At 40.3% G+C, this 17,348-nt stretch overlaps 1 protein-coding gene across 3 annotated transcripts; it reads right to left on the reverse strand.

The window, feature by feature from the left end:
- Positions 1-442: 442 nt before the first annotated feature.
- Positions 443-16,885, reverse strand: WEE1 (WEE1 G2 checkpoint kinase). Of its 3 annotated transcripts, XM_033928689.1 has the most exons (12): positions 15,921-16,885; positions 14,466-14,671; positions 13,586-13,652; positions 13,317-13,489; positions 9,633-9,754; positions 8,986-9,132; positions 3,913-4,008; positions 3,145-3,230; positions 2,744-2,914; positions 2,408-2,553; positions 2,220-2,289; positions 443-1,685 (listed from the first exon to the last, which is right to left on the reverse strand). In XM_033928689.1, exons 1-12 carry the CDS (start codon positions 16,413-16,415, stop codon positions 1,551-1,553), a joined length of 1,914 nt encoding a protein of 637 aa, XP_033784580.1. In that variant the 5' UTR covers positions 16,416-16,885; the 3' UTR covers positions 443-1,550. The 3 variants fall into 3 exon arrangements, with proteins under 3 accessions (XP_033784580.1, XP_033784581.1, XP_033784582.1); XM_033928690.1 differs by lacking the exon at positions 2,220-2,289 and having other exon boundaries at positions 15,921-16,880; XM_033928691.1 differs by lacking the exons at positions 2,220-2,289; positions 2,408-2,553.
- Positions 16,886-17,348: the final 463 nt, after the last annotated feature.

A 17,348-nucleotide genomic window follows, 5' to 3' on the forward strand; every position in this document is an offset into this window, starting at 1 on the left:
AAATCCATTAAATTCTCATTTCTCTTCTTTTCCAAATGTACTCTGCAACAAATATTCAATAATCCCTTAGTCCCCCCTCCCCTCCCTCCCTCCAAATATTCAATTGCCCTTCATCTTTCTCCCCCAAATTCATCACTAAATAAATTATTAATATTCCCCCCAACCCAATCCCTCCCAAACCCTCCCTCCAAATGGATAAATTTGTAACGCACATAGGAACAATCTTAAAGTTTTTGAATTCTTAGCATCTGAACTTTTTCACTGTCTGTACCGGGGCTCCGTGGATGACATCACCCACGTGAGAATATGCTGCCTGCTTGTCCTAGGATAAAATTGCATTATACTCATGTGCAAAAACTGCAGTGTTGTATGTAAACACAAGTGTATAGAAGTCTTGGTTGTTAAAGGAGGTTTGGAAAAAAAACTGCACATCACCAATGGGTATGAAAAGGGGCCAACATTGAAACAACTTTTATTACAAACATACACTAAACAGTTGAGAACTGTATAGTTCCGAGCATGTATGGTACACAAATAGGTGCATTGATCTTTTTATACAATACACTAGCTTCACAAGAAAAATGCTGCTTTCACTAAAACAGCTTACATTTTCACATAATTTTCAAACAAAAGCCTATTAACACAATGATTGTTTTTAATGCTACAACTGTACAGCAAATACAAAACAAACTAATAGCAGCAGTTTCACAAAGGCAAGTTATGTCCATAGGCTCATTCCCATGGTCTACACAATGCCTACAAAGTGCTCCCAGTTGAATATACACATAAAAATTCACAATTAAAGGTTACCTGACACCAGGTACAATTATGGTTACAGCTGGCACCAAACCTAGTAAAACGACACCACATATGCTGCTTTGACTTGTTTCTTGGTCAAATAGCATCCTCTTTTGCTAGTCTTGTGCCACTGTTTAGACAGCCAATACTTCAACATCTCTGCCTCTTTTCCAAAATATATTCTCTTCCAATTGTTTTTATCAATTGCAAAAAGGGGGAAAAATGTTCAGTAGAAGACAAAAGTGAGCAGCAAAATATTGCTATACATAACCCTTTGATGCTGGTCAACATTAACAAGGACTGGGGAGGACAGACAACTTAACTAGGCTGTTACAGTAATTCATACTGTGTACAGTTTTGAACTTAACAGTACTACAACTGTTCCAACTATACTGTACACAAGGGGGACAAGGATAGAAGGATTATGGGTTATCAAGCCTCACATTTTGGTATTCTGCCACAATTACTGTCTCAATCTACAATTTTACCCCTACAGAGGTCAACATCTTTTGGTCCTGTAACGACCAAATTAAAGTCCAATGTTATCAATGGTTAATTACAGCAAGAAGCTGTAAAGCAATTTTAAAAAAACCCAACTAAAAGCTGTTGTAAGTTTATAAAAACTAAATGAAGACTAGTAAAACCACCTAGTCATTCATCCTTTACAGCCTCCCCCTTCAAACTCTGTCCAGAAACAAAGATGTCGCAATAGAGACCTTTGCCTTCTCCCTGGTCTTCAGTATATAGTAAGACTAAGAGAGCGATTCATTTTTTTCCCAATAAGTCGAGAAGTTCGGTTTTGTGTTGTAGATCTTGTTATCATTCTGTCTGTAAAGAGAGCTCTCTCTTCTGCTGCAGCTTTTGCTATCTGGGCTTTCTTTAATTCCCTAAAAAAGGGAATAAAAGATGTATCCATTTAGTTAATTTACACACACAATTGTATTACAAATGAAATGTTGAAATACACACTTCCTAAGCTAGTAGAGCCCAAGCTCTGAAACTTCAGAGAATATGTATTGTCAAGCACTGCATATACTTATAAGTTAAACAGTGTTGCATGGAAACATATTAGGCACAGAACATTTTGAAATAATCACACATTCAGAAGTGCACACAAATATACAATTTTTTATCAATATAAAGATATTAGGTTTGGCAAATCGCATAACTGCCTGGATTAGCCACTGTTGGCAGCAGAATACTGGGCTAGTGGACCATCAGTCTGACCCATTATGGCTACACTTAAGTTCTTATTCTTGTAACTCAAACATTTGTTATTTATGTGACTGCTCCAGAAGCAAACAGTAGCCTATGATTAACCAACCCATCCTTGAGTCTACCATTCTAATTATAGCTGACATCCTTCGGGAGACAGGAGATTCTATTGTTTCATGGCTTCTTTCTTCACTGCTAATTCTTACTTTGGATATCAGGATTACAATCTCCAAAAACTGGAAGAAAAGTTCAAGTGTTGAATTTTCTGGCTCTCCCCTAAGACACAAGGCAGAACAGGATACACCAAGTATTTTAACTTATTGTACTCTAAATTCTTATGTGCGCTCAGAAATGAAAAAAAACAAACCCCTCCCCCCTCTCTTTTACCACTTACTTCAACAGTAATTCATTTTTGAACTTTTCTGCATTCAGTTCTATTCTTAATTGCTCTGCACTCTTCCTGGAAGCTGACAGCAACAAAGAGTGTCGAACTAAGGCCACAGAAGAAGGTCTCTTCTCAGGATCTGGGTTAATCATAAGCTGTAAAATTGTAGACTGTTACTATACACCAAAGCAAAAATTTGGGAAAACTTCCCAAATTACTTTCTAGCTCTTCCTAGTGTTTAAGCTTCTCTTAATATACAACCCCTTCCCCTCCCTGCTTTGCAAGAACTCACTACTTTGAAACCCCCCCATGTTTAAATACTGGTGTATGTCATAAAACCCTTACCTTTAACAAGTCCAAAAACTCTGCAGACAGCACTTGCGGGAGTTTAGGTAGTTTCCCATGACGGATTTCATGCCATTGATCACCATTTGTTGGGAGAGGTTCTGCACCAGCAGCACACACCACGGTTAGAGCCAGTGCAAAAGTATCAGATTTGGGCAAGTTAGTATAATCCTGAAAAATAATGGATTACCTTTTTAGTATCCAAAACACTTGCGAGACCTAAATCCAACCTTCCACAGAATATGTCACTATCCAATGCACACATACACCTAAGCATTATAAATTTATCAATATTACAGGCAACCAGCAGTTAAGCAACCAAACATGTATAACTAAAAATGATGCAAATTGTTATTTTTAACAAGCCACAAAAGGACTTGGAAAACAGGGCAAGTCAATACCTCCTGTAAAACTTCATTTGCTAAGAAACGACTGTCGCCTTCTTCCACCTGTGGACTGGACACTCTGGTTACATGACCAAGGTCACCTTGGAGAATAAGAAAACACACTTGGATTTGAACTTAGTCTTTTTTTTTTTTTTTTTTGAGAGATGCTGAAGATAAACAGGATTTGGCCTACTGATCCAAAACTGTCTCTCAAAGTTTCCCCTTCAAGCACAGGCACTGAGACCCTTCTGTGCTCTGAAGGCAACTGGGGTGGGAACCTGGCCAGCAGGGTACAAGTGTGATAGCCTTCCACAGACCTTTAAATAATCCTTGAAACTTTTACACTAACTCTAGCTATCCTACCTCTACCCTCCATCTTGGGCTGCACAAGTTTACCATCTGGTGGAGCTTGAGAAATATTGGCTGTGTGTGGGCTGCGCAGGGTTCTTCTAGGTTAATACTGAAGCCAATAGTTCTCAGTCTCCATCTCCTAATTTAGGAGATGGAGACTGAGAACTATTGGCTATTGATAGGAGTGCATAAACCCAAGCTTCTGATCTAGTGTAGAGAGATTTTAAGGAACATAGCATTAATCTAGCCTTGCTGACACTGAGGTTTCATCAGGGACATCCCATTCCCTATGCAGTGAGCCTGCATCCCCTTGCTTGTTTGTGGAGAAAGATTTTGCAGGATAGAAATAGAAAATCCAGCGCATAGACTTGTTTAAGAGAATTATAACTACCTTCTGTAAAAAAAAAAAAAAAGAAAGTTTCATTACTATACCTATTTTAAATATAACTTTGCCAGATAAGCAATCATCATCATCCCCTTCTTCTACAACAGAATTAGGAATGGACATCCTGGACATAAAAATATTACCTAAAAGAAAAACAATTTTTAAATGAATATTTAAACCCTTATCAATTCTAAAATTAGAATTCAGAATAAAGGCCGCACAGTGGTATAAATTGTTACTGGATTTATAAATAAGAAACCAAAAACTGGTCCTTAGGGACATTTGGAGTTTTGAGATTAAGCATCAAATTTCTGCGTCTCAATGGCCATGAATTTGGACTTGGAGGATGAGATGTACAGTGTCTGCATCTATGAGACAAACTTGGTTTTTTCTGTTACATAGAACATTCTAGACCCCATTTTGTTTACAAAAGTTAGATAGCTCTAAGTCTAATAGATGTTGGCACTGTCATCTTGAAGCAGGGACTTTAGATCATTTATTGTCCATTTATTTTGGCTTTTTGGAAATCAATATGGGGCCAAATAAATTGTTTATTAGAAACCCTGGTGGCATTATCGTATGATTCTGTATTATTTGGCATGTCAATGAGGGCTAAAAGCCAAATATCATCTAAGAATAACAGGCTTCTACTTATTATGACAAGGGTTGCCATACAACAAATTACGAGTAATTGGAAAAATTGGAAGAGACTTAACTACAGTTTTTGGTGGAATTCGTTATGTCACATATATAAAATGGAAAGAACTATAGCCACACAGAAAGGGAATTTTAATAAATTTCAAGATGTTTGGGGGCCTTTAACAAATTATTATAATGAATAGATACCATTTTTCTCTTAATAGTACAAGTGCAAGATTTGAGGAGGGGTGTAGTTTTTGGTCTTTCATTAATTGTATGGAATGGTAGGAAAGAATTTATTATATGGTATATGTGTTTTATATTTGTTATGAGAGGGAGGGAGATAAGCTTTATAAATTGGATTATTGCAGAATATTAAGTGTTGTATCCAAGTTAAAATGTTATTTTTTGATGCACTTATTGTAAGTTCTAAAAATGAATAAAGATTATTAAAAAATAAAAATAAAGAATTCAGAATAAAGGGCTGCCATCTTAGCTATCAAAACTTTCATATAAATGTGAGATCTCCACCTTAAAACAAATAGCCTGCTCAGAATATCTTGTTTTGCCTATGATGATTTGAATAAGTTGGGTTCTACACCTGGTTATACTTCAGTTTGGAAGGAATAAAGACAGTGGCGTACCACAGCCGGCCACCCTCCCTATTCTGCCACTTTCCTTAACCAGTAGCAGCGGCAGTAAACAGGGGTGTTCGCGGGTGCTCACTCTGGCCGTTGTTCAGCTTTTGGCCGGTTCCCCTGCTCAAAGCTGCGGGGTATCGGCTCCTTGCGCAATCCACCGCTACGTCAGACAGTAGGCTTCCGACACAGCTGCGGATCGCATGAGGTGTAGACGCCTGTGGCTTTGAGCAGGGGAACCGGCTAGAAATGCTGGGCAGGGAAGATAAATGTTGCTGCTGCCCAGAGAAAGGGGGAGGGAGAGAAATGCTACACAGGCAAGGGGGAAAGGGAGAGAAATGCTACACAGGCAAGGAGGGGGGAGAAATGCTGCACAGGCAAGGAGGGGGGAGAAATGCTGCACAGGCAAGGAGGGGGGAGAAATGCTGCACAGGCAAGGAGGGGGGAGAAATGCTGCATAGGCAAGGAGGGGGGAGAAATGCTGCATAGGCAAGGAGGGGGGAGAAATGCTGCACAGGCAAGGAGGGGGGGAGAAATGCTGCTGCTGCAAAGGCAAGGGGGGACAGAAATGCTGCTGCTGCACAGGCAAGGGGAGACAGAAATGCTGCTGCAGCACCCAATTAGGGAGAGAGAGGGAAGGAGGGAGAAAGAAGGGAGAGGAACCAGAGATGCCAAGTCCATGGGAGGGAGGGAAAGTTAAGGAGATACCAGACCATGGGGGGGGGGGAGGGAAGGAGATAGATACACCAGACCATGGTGTGGAGTGGGAAGGAAGGAAGGAAGGAAAGGAGAAGAGAAAGAGAGAGATGCCAAAGCATAGGGGAGGGGGTGGAGACAGAAAAATGGAAAGGGGGGTGAAGCTGAAATTTTTTTTCAAGTTTTTTCAAGTTTATTGTATTTTGATTAAACGCTTAATCCAAATTCTAAGCGATTTACAAATTACTAAAATTACAAATTTGAGGGTAAAATACATTAAAAAAAAAAAAAAGACAGACAATACATTAACAAACAAGATACGTGAGGAAAAATAAGGGGAAGAGTTACAATATGTTTAAAGAGTAAAGAACAAATAAGGGAAGCACAAAAGGGGAAAGGGAAAGACTTAAAGCTTCGATGAAGCTTATGAATAAATAATATACTGTGATAAAAATTAGATGGTTAATTAGCAAAAAGCATCGTTAAAGAGAAAACTCTTTAGTTTACCTTTGAATTTTTCTATATTGGATTCTTCCCTTAAATAGATAGGGAGAGAATTCCATAGTTGGGGAGCTGATACAGAGAAAATTACCTGCCGACGGGTGCTTATGATTTTTAGAGATGGGATTGATAATAAATGTTGTTCTGTGGATCTTAATGTTCGGTTGGTGGAGTATGGGATCAAATATTTATAGATAAATGCAGGAGTTTTGAAGAAAAGAGTCTTAAATGTAAGCAAACAAATTTTATAAATTACCCGATGTGTAACTGGTAGCCAATGAGCATCCCTAAGTAGTGGTGTAACATGGTCGAACTTCTTTGCTTTAGTAATTAATTTAATAGACGTATTCTGAATAATCTGAAGTCGTGCAAAAGAAGGGACACAGGATATAGAGTTTATTGAAGGGATATAGAAAGAGGGAAGATGCTATATGGAAGAGAGAGAGGGTGGACAGTAGATGGAAGGGGTAGAGAGGGCAGAAGCTGGGTGGAAGGGGCAGATGTTGCATGGAAGGGAGAAAGGACAAACGCTGTCTAGAAAGAAGAGAGCAAATAGAAGATGATTAAAGTAGAAACAACCAAAGGTAGAAAGATTTTTTTGTTGCTTTACTTAGAATCAAGTAGTATTGTAACTGTATTGATAAAAGTTTATAAATAGGAAATGGAAATAAGGCAATTTTTTGGACTAAACCCCTTTCCTCAGGTCAGGACAGGATACCATAACAGCAGTATACTATACTGAAGAAAGATTTGGCCTCTGAAAACTAATTGAAAAATGGATTAGTCCATTAAAATGGTATTTTCTTATTTCTCATTATTTGTTTTATTTTTATTTGTTAATTTGTAAAATGGTGCTTGTTATGTATCAGGTTTTTCAAATTTACATCTACTGTCTTTATATTTTGCACAGTATTAGGGGACAAATGTCACTGTTTTCTTGTTGTGCAATATGTGGATTGTTACTAAAAATCATATTTTTCACATAGATAGGGGGGTGTCAAAAAAATGATGGGCTCCGGGTGTCACATATGCTAGCTACGCCATCGAATAAATATGATGTATAATGAGAGGAAATATGGGTGGGCCAACTCATTTCAGTTTTTTATGTTGGAAAGCTTAATAAAAGTTAAAAAAAGGAAAAAGTTCCATCTTAACCTCAGAAAATGTATGCTCAAGGGCAAACGTAAAGTTACCACCTAAAATGTTTTAATACATACAAGCGTCTTTTCATTTCTAAATTAATAATAATAATAATAACTTTATTTTTATATACCGCCAACAATCTTGCGACTTCTAGGCGGTTTACAATATAAGAAACTGTTTACAATAAAAGAAACTGTAAATACAATAAAAATAAAGAGAAACTTTACGTACAGCGAATTGAAGAGTATAGCAGTGAATATCTCGTACATCTGATAACATTAATAATGTTAACGTCAGTTTGTGTGTTGCAAGGCCAGGAAGTGCCAAGTTGTTTACACAGAAGTAGAAATGTTCCGTAAGTTGAATAGAGTGTTCATATTTAGTGATTGGAGGTTGGGTTAATAGTTTGCAAGTTCAGGTATGTGGTGATATTACGAGGGGGGTTGATGTTCCGGTTCGTTGCCTAGGTATTTCAGGAATAGGTAGGTTTTTAGGTGTTTCCTGAATTCTTCATAGTTGTTTGTGTGCGCGATTAGTTTTCCTAGGTCTTTACCCCATATGGCTGCTTGATATGATAGTAGTTGTTGATGGTGTCTCTTATATTTGCACCCTCTAGCCGGTGGGGAGACAAATTTCATGTGTGTTTTTCTTTCATGTCTATTGGTTGGGAATGAGACGAGGTCTGTGATGTATTTTGGGGCTAGACCATTTAATACTTTGAAGCAGAGACATCCTAGCTTGAACTTCGTGCGCGCCTCCATCGGCTCCATTAACTCACCACCACACAAAATTAAATATATGTATTTATTGAATTTATTAACCAACTATTCATGAAGAGATTCACTCAAAGCGGTTTACAATACATTGAAAAGTAATCAGGTATTCAAGTAGTTTCCCCATCTATTCCGGCAGGCTCACAGTCTAACTGTGGTACATGGGGCAATGGAGGGTTATCGTATATATTCGACTATAACTAGAGACCCCCTTTTCCCCCCCAAAAAGGAGGAAAAATAGTTGAGTCAGGCGGCTTAATATTCAAGTACCATGCCCCGTCAGGCTCTGCACCAGCTCCCTTTCTGCCAGGCACTGCACCCAGCTCCCTTCCTTCCCTCCCCCATAAGACTCTACACCCTGCCCTAGTCTCATACCTCTACCGCTGATCCCTGGTGGAGGTGCAGCAGGCAGGAGCTAACTTTCCAAGTTCCTGCCCTGCTGTTAACAGGCTTCCATGAGTGTCTTCGGCCGTGCTGAGAAGCACGAGCAGGTGCACGATTTGGTGCTGCTGCTTAGTGCTGAGCAGCTTCCTTAATGGCTCCAGTGAATTCTTGTGAGATTTTGCAGGAGCCATTAAGGAAGCCAATTTTTTAGCCCCAAAATCCCAGCTATTTGAGTCTATACAGTGATTTGTCCAGAGTCAAATGATTCAACACTAGTTAAAACTAAAATATCAGTTATTATATTAAGCTGACTCTAATGTGAATATGGTAGACAAAATATACTTACTAGGTTTGATATCCATGTGCACCAAGGACATTGAATGAATGTATTTGAGACCTCTAGCCACCTGTAGGAGCAAATCTTTCAGCTCTGACTCTGAGAAATAGTGCATGTTTCTGTAGTTTTCACTGATTGCATCAGCTAAACTTCCACCTGTCACAAGTAAAATAGCTTTTTAAAAGAACTCAATTAAAGTTTTCATAATACAGTAGACTCAGTTAACCAGCACCCGTGGGGATTGATAGATGCTGGGAAAAAAATGTAGTTTCTAGTTGCTTGAGAGTTACTATTAAAAATAGACCTAACTAATACTATACCCCATATTATGCCATACCATAAACTGTTCCAAACTACATGCGATAGGGAAAGCATTGGCATACTCAGGTGAGGCATGCCAAGTTTACACTTAAATTTCTACCAGAAATGTATTTTATTTTCATTTTTATTTAAAGTATTACAGTATTTCTTTGATTTTTTTTTCTGGTTGCTTGAGAGTTCTGGTTAATTGAGTTCCAAATCTCATTTAGACCAGAGATATGTGGAACCTGCTAAGCTCCTGATAAACACTGCTGAAAAAAAACCCAACCTGTGTATGAAATGGAAGCATACCCTAAGAAAAGCAGTAGCATATTTTAGAAAAGAAATCCATTTACCATTACAGTATTCATTCTGTATAAGCATGTGATCATCCTCTGCCCAAGCAGAGTAGTATCTGACTACATGAGGGTGTTGTCCCAATACTGCATGAGCATAGACTTCTCGCAAAGCATTCTGCCTGTGAAAAAGCATGATGATTTAAAATTGTTTCATTTATTGTAAAAGCAACAATACTAACATTTGTTAAATATTCCTCCCTAAGACACTTGTCATTGTGATCAGATTTTGTGTGTGGATGGGGAATATTTGCATACTTGTAGTACACCTACACAACATGAATACAGCAAACTACATTTACCCAGGAAAAATGGATTTTTAGATGCTACTGAAGACTAAATGGGTCTAAACTTTATAGAAGTCACTGTGCATTTGGGATTTGACTAGTCCTATCTGTACCCATAATAGCTTGTTGATAGTCAGGAGCTGAGCTCTGGGCAAGACATCAATTGTTGTAGGACCGTTGAAGAAAGATTGGGGGGGGGGAGAGTAGGAAGAACTGTAGACAGGAGTTTGACATTTTATCTTGGCTCTTAAAACTCATTAAAAAAATAATAAAATCCACTCTGGGACAAAACTGGATCTAGTAAAGAGATGGAATGCATACTGAATAGGAAGTGCGGGTATAGCACTTCAGTTTCTCCTCTTGTTCTTTTCTGCCTATTTTTGAACATAGCTACTCTCTACATCAGCATTGTAACACTTGCAGATGACAGATAGCCATATGCCTCCTTTGTCAGCATGAAAACAATCATTTCTTCACATCTGTTTCATATCTTTATTAAACTAGGGACCCAATGTTTGATTATGCACACACTGCCTTCTGACAAAGAAAGTACTTTGAAGTATGATGATCTTATTGTAATTTTGTTGTTCTATGAGGTATCTTTTTTAGACCGTGTATATTCCACATAGGTATTTGCGGAATATATATATATTTTTATAAATAAATAAAATCCATTCCTTCATCAAACATTGATCAGAATACTTTTATTTTCTAACAAATGACAATCAAATACAAAAATTTTAATATCTAGGAGTCACAGATTAAGGCTTGACATTCACCCCCCCCCCCCTCCTTTACAAAGCTGCGCTAGCGTTTTTAGCCCCAGCCACCGTGGTTAACAGCTCCGACACTCATAGAATTCCTATGCGCGTCCGAGCTATTACCGCTACAGCCGGCATTAAAAACAACTAGTGTGGCTTTGTAAAGGAGGGGGTTAATGACCAGGTTTCAGAATTTAAAAAAGGCTTTTACACATAGAAACATACGGCAGATAAGGGCCACGGCCCATCTAGTCTTTCCACCCCAATGACCCTCCCCTGCTCAGAAGTTTTAAAATCAGACACTTTTTTGATAATGTTAATTTACAAACTTTATTTATCTTGAAAACTGACTACTATAATATAGTATATGTAGGGATTTCAGGATTTAATCTCAGACTACAGACACTGCAGAATACTGCATTGAAAGTATTAGGTCAAAGAGAAATGATATCACACCATTGTTGGTTACCCATAGGATTCATAAATTCTCTTTCACACAAAGTATTACATTCTCAAGAATCAAGTTAACTTGAATTAATTGGATTATCCCATACATCCCTTTGCATGTAACAAAACAGGGTAGTTGTACCTTCTGCAAAAAAAAAAAAAGGAAAGCTACTAGAGCGAAAGCATTCTTTTACTTAGTTCATGGAATCAACTGTCCAAATACATTAGGTTAGAAACTAATTTTTAAAGCTTTTAAGAGCTTGCTTAAATTTTTTTTTTTTTACACGAGCCTTTGGTAAAGAAATACCCAATTATGATCATATTTTATTAGGGTGTTTAGAGAGGTATCCAAGCAATGTCACCAGAAACAAAGGCATGCTCTTAAGGATGAATGATTTTGATCTTTCCTTTAATTTATATGTAGTTCCTTTCTTGTAAATTTTTCTTTTATGTTATTGTAAACCACTTGAAACTGCTGTAAGCTGGAGCAGTATTATCAAATTTTAATAAAACATAAAAAATTATTAGAATGGTGCACAGACAGTTCCTAGGAGGCCCATATTTGAATATGCAGGACTGCTATAGCCCCTAAAGCAAAGTGATGTCACTATACAGAAGCTAAATTTTCCTTAGCTCAGAAATGTACTCTGGAAAAGTTTTTAGCCTATTTGGGTATTCCTGTACTTCTTCAGTTAAAAGTTTCTTCAGTCTTTCCTTAACCACAAATGTGAACAGTTAATCTTTCTTCCTCCAGTCACAGGTTTAAATTTCTTAAAAAGATGAGCTTAATTTGGTATATATAAAGTGCACCTTTTTTAAAATGCTGGACAAATCTGGTTTCAAGTCCTGCCCAGGATGTTTAAATCTGCCAGACAACCTGTGTATTTTGCACTAAGCTCAGTCACAATGTTTTAAACTGCTTAACAAGCAGTCTGCAGGTCACTGTAAAACATGATATATCATGAGCAGAACTGAAAAAAAAATGAAGCAGTAGGAATTAATAAAAAAGCAAGCAACCAGGAGAGCATCCCAAGGTCCAGTCAGTAAAATGATTCAAAAGCTCTTGTTCATATCTCCATGCTGACCTGTTAACTTCAAAACTGCAGACTGATCCTCTCCAAGCAGGCATTTTTTTTTAAGGGCATTAACTCTCCCTATTATTTATGACTCTGCCCTAGAACTTCCACAATACCACAAAAAAGGCAAGGGTTTTCTAACACAGCATGGTGGCAACAGAAAACTCCTGATTTTCAAGCCTTATATGGCACTGTGTTGACAAGATTTTCCCTGGGACAGCTTTTGAAAGGGTAGAGAAGGGACCTCACACTGTCAAAAAACAAAATCTCCTGCAGACATTGGCACCATAATCACAGATCTGCAAAACAAACTGGAGCTCAGCACAGAAGTCCATCCAACCAAAACACTGAAAGGACAGAATGTACGGTAAGTTTTCAAAACATTTTCCCAGCCTTGAGCCACTGGGTATAATATGCTGGTGCATCATTTTCAGAACTGTAAAATAATCTGAATTCCACCTCCATGACCCAAACAGGATGATCCAAGAATATGAAAAAACCAGATGACACTGAATGCAACAGACAAGTTCTGTTTAAAAGCATGGGATGGTTATAAATGCTCCAAACGTTATGACTTTGATATACCACCTTGCTCTGCTACAATCAAAGCAGATTCACATTTATTATATGCAAGTACTTTCTCTTTCCTAAGTAGGTTCCAAATCAGTTTTTGTACCTGGGGAATGGAGGGTTAAGTGACTTGTTCAAATCCTCAAGAAGTTGCATTAAAACACTAGGGGATCCTTTTACTAAGCTGCGATAGTGGTTTTAGTGCGCGCTAAATTGTCGCATGCACTAGACGCTAACACCAGCATTGAGCTGGCGTTAGTTCTAGCTGCGTAGCATGGGTTTAGTGCGCGCTAAAAATGCTATCGCAGCTTAGTAAAAGGAGCCCTAGGTTACTTCTCCACTAAAACCCCCAGCAGGGATGTGCAAGGGAAGATTTTGGTTTGTATGGCCCATCCCATTTTCAGCCTGTTTGTAAATTTATATTTTTCACATGGTAAATTGACTTTTATACATATTAACTTGGTTTTATTAACATTAGTAAATACACACCCCTCAGTTTTTGCTAATTATCCACCTCCCCCCCCCCAAAAAAAAACAACTTACTCATCCACAGATCCAGCCAATGGTTTCTTAGATCGTTTTATTGCATAGATACAGCCATCCAACCTCTTCACACATTTAAACACAGAGCCAAACTCGCCAGATCCAATCTTTTCCAATTCATGAAATTCTGTTGCATATCGCGATTTCATGTTGCTTTCTGTAATTGTGATCCTCTGTAATTAAAAATGTTCAAAGGGATTTAAAATGAGCTTAAGATAAGCATATTCAATGCATAAACTAATATGCATAATAAAAACAAACTGCTTTACCTTAGCAGGCCTAATATGCTCATCTTCAAGCTCCCCATCACTTGCTTCCATGTCTTCTCCACAAGAGCTAGGAAAAAGACTTTTGTTACTCCCAGTTCCATATAATGTTGTACAAAAAGAAATGTACCACAGTACTACAGATTACCGTACTTCTGCAGCTTCAACTAACATACTGCACTAAAATCAGTGTGGAATAAATTAAATAAGAATAAATTCATACCTTTCACCACATCAATATTTATTTAAAGTGCAGAAATTGGGATTCTACAAGCTATCTAATTAAAAACTACCAATATGGATTTTTGCGGATTCTGTATAGTAACTCAAAATCTGATTTTCTTCTTTAAAAAAATAAAATAAATTTAGAATAGAACTCTGAGAATCCAATGGAGATCCCTGTATAGAAACATAGCTTTAAACTGTGCATTAAGAGCCACAGAATAGTCTTTCAAGGACAGACCATGCTCAGATTCATTTTAACAGTGAAGTCAGTGATCTGAGCATATACTTTGATTAAGCTTTATTTCTCATTAATAAACTGCCTCAAATAGGAATCTTACACAATTAAACTCCATTAATTGTTCAAAAGCAGAGAAAGGTAGTAGACTTGCCAGAAATAACATGGTATTGTTGCTCAAAATTTGATTTTAAAGAACCACCACCACTACACAGAACAATCTGCTTACCACGCCTACTACAGGTGGTCAAGTAAGCCTTCTTCAGTTAACTGCTCCGCCAGTTTAGTGTCAAGTAACTTAAGTAACAGTGTGCCAAATCTTTAAAGTACTGTATTACACAATTAAGAAAAATAAAGGACAACTTTCACCTATGATTAAAGTTCAAAACTGCTTTACTGGTGAAGAAATCAAGTTCGTCTTACTCATTCCAGTGTGTTCTTTTTCGTGCCCGACATAGCCCTGTTGAAGACTGGAGCACCAGAGAATCTGGAGTGAAGGGATTAATGTTAACCTGAGGTGCCCTTTTGACATGAGATTCTTGCCTTTCCGATTTTGTTGTACTCTTGAAGAGAGACCCACCCTTACATCTTGCACCAGAATCTATTCCTCGGGCTTTTGAAAGCAAACTCTGTAAAGATTAAGATTAAAATGATTGTTTAATCTTTATAAGCCCCAGTTTAATATAATCAAAGCTTTCACATGTTCTGATCTATAAATAAATTGCAAGTTAGCCCAGCAAGTTAATAAAATAAGATACATACTGTCCAAAGTGATCACAATAAGTTCAGTTGTAAAAAGACAAACAGATGAGAACATTTAATGAAGTTTCAGAACACCAAGGACTCCTTTTACAAAGCCGCGTTAGTGGTTTAACGCGCGTAATAGCATGCGCTAATTTGCCAGCCTCCTCTTGAACAGGCGGTAGATTTTCAGCTAGCATGGGAGTTAGCACGTGCTAAAAAAGTGCGTGCAATAAAGCCGCTAATGCGGCTTCGTAAAAGGCGCCCCAAGTTTCTTTCAATTCCAAGGACACATTCTATACAGACTCAGTGTTAATGGACATTAAAGACCACTTCAAGACTGCAGCAGCAAAATAAATTGCTATGCGTTGCTGACAAATATGCAAAGATGCTTGCAAAAGCCAGCACCAAATTTGTGATGGAAGTTAAATTTGAAAAACAAATTACATTATTACGTTAATGAAAGGAATATTAATATCTATGAAACATTCATGCTTTCCTACAAAAAAAAAAAAAATGTTTAGAAAGTTTTCATGCATGTTTTAAAATGCAGGAAAGCAAGGAATGGTTCAAAAATATTCCCTTGACATTTAATGATTGTAAGCCAACTAGATTCAGAAATCTAACTTACAACTCGGTTTTTTTTGTAGATAAGGACAAGTGAATCGCACTATTGTAATCAACCGACAGCCCATATAATTGAACCTTGAAGTTGTGTGTGTGTGTGGGGGGGGGGGAATGACATACCTACAAATGCCAAGACCGCTCTGGAATTTGCTGAAAGGCCTGAAATTCCAAGAGTCATAGCGCCAGGGAGCAAAGTGGGCCACAGAATCAAAGGTGCGCTCCGAGAGCATCGCTACCGGGCTGACCGCACGTCTCGTTTCTTTGGCCTAAAGCCTCTCAGTCTCCAAACCGTTTCGAACAAAGCAGCCGCGGCAGCAGGAAGCCGAGGCGGTCGGCAGGTGGCGCCACCCTCAGCGCTGCGCGCGCGCGCTCGCGACGTGAACCTTTAAACTCGCCCTAGGCTGCAGCACATGGCCCAGAAGATCGGGACGTCCCGGTGGCGTTAGACGCGCCAGCGCCCTCCGCCTTCCCCCCCCCCTCCTCAACCCTTCCCTCAAGACCGTCACTCACCTTGGGCGTGTGAGGCGTATCGAAGAGCCGGAGCTTGCGGAAGGTTTTGTGGGGCGGGGTCCCCGGACAATCGGGCACGGGGGAGCTGGAGCCTTCCCTCTCCTGCCGGCGGTACGCCCGGGGCGAGCGGAACGGGGAGCCGCCGGCCTCGCGCTCGTCGTAGCTGCAGCCGAACTTCACCGGCGACGGCGAGCCGGCCATGAAGTAGTCCTGCGGGGACTTGACCGGGGACGAGGACCTGAAGCCGTCCTCGTCGTCCTCCCACGAGTCCGCCTCCCCCCGCGAGCGGGCGTCCAGGCTCTCCTCGGGCTCCTCGCCCCGCGGCTCCTCCTGGCTCTTGGCGGCCGAAAGCGGCGAGTCGGACTCTTGGAAAGCCGAGTCCTCGCCGGTGCTGTTGCCGTCCTCTTCCTCACAGTCGCTGGGCGAGAAGACGAGCTTTTGCCGGATGGGGGCCGTCCGCGGGGACGAGCGGCACTGTCGGAAACTCAGGCTCATGGTTTTTACCAGAAAAAAAAAAAAAAGACACCAAAATAAGTCCACGGGGACAGGGGGAAGAGCGTGTAATAAGTCCCTTAATGAAGAAGCTCCCGTTGAACGAGGAGGAAGTGTAGTCAGTGCAGCAAGGGGAGTCCCGAGAGTAGGGGGGGGCGGAACCAGCGGCGCTGGGTATCGGGGAAGCCCTCCGCACCCGCTGGCCCGCTCCTTGCACAACACCCGATAAACCGCCGCGATCCGAGCACGGGGGCGTTCTCGGCTTCCGTAGGCTGAGGTCGCCGAGAACCGAGCTGCCGCAGTTTGTTTACTTGCGGGTCACCCCCCCACCTTCTCCTCTCACCGACAGCCAGCCGCCGGCTTTCAGACTGCGCGGCTCTTGCCCGCGACCGTTAATCACGCGCGAGCTTGGCCGGCCAATGGCCTCGCCCCATTCCCGTTTGAAAATAGGAGGCGGCGATGACGCCGCCGGCCGCCCAGTGCGTGCTACGTGATTTTGGCGCGAAATTAGGGAACGTAGACATTGAAGGGAGGGGGGGCGGGGACTGGACCGTAACCGCCTCCGCTTTGGGGGCAGGCGAAGGGGAAAATCCCTCCCACCCGCCCGCTGATTTTCCAGGCTGAGCGTAGGGTGAATAGTGCGGCTGCGCATTGAAGCTTCTGTGAGAGGGACCGTCTTTCATTGATGGTTGCGTGGAAGGGGTGGGGCTGGTCGAAGCGTCGGCTCTGATCCCGGGCTTTTGGGCGCTCGCGCGTGGTTGGGTAACGTGCGTTCGCTGCACCTGGCGCTACCTGTAAAACCAAACGGCGCCCTGCAAACGGTTCCGAAAGGCGTTGGAAGAGATGCAAACTGTGCAATCTATGCCAAAAAGAAATAGATTTTGCATTTCTCTGGCTCAACAGACGTTTCTTCCACACCTTTTTTAAAACCCATTT

This window comes from Geotrypetes seraphini, chromosome 19 (assembly GCF_902459505.1).
Source record: "Geotrypetes seraphini chromosome 19, aGeoSer1.1, whole genome shotgun sequence".
NCBI lineage: Eukaryota > Metazoa > Chordata > Amphibia > Gymnophiona > Dermophiidae > Geotrypetes > Geotrypetes seraphini.

What these genes read in the sequence shown, in the direction of transcription:
- WEE1 (XM_033928689.1), bottom strand. Translation starts at nt 16,415, where the DNA reads ATGAGCCTGAGTTTCCGACAGTGCCGCTCGTCCCCGCGGACGGCCCCC. An exon ending in AAAAGAACACACTGGAATGA is followed by an intron (nt 13,653 to 14,465) that starts GTAAGACGAACT and finishes TCTTTTTCCTAG; the next exon opens with CTCTTGTGGAGAAGACATGG. An exon ending in ACAGAATGAATACTGTAATG is followed by an intron (nt 9,133 to 9,632) that starts GTAAATGGATTT and finishes TACTTGTGACAG; the next exon opens with GTGGAAGTTTAGCTGATGCA.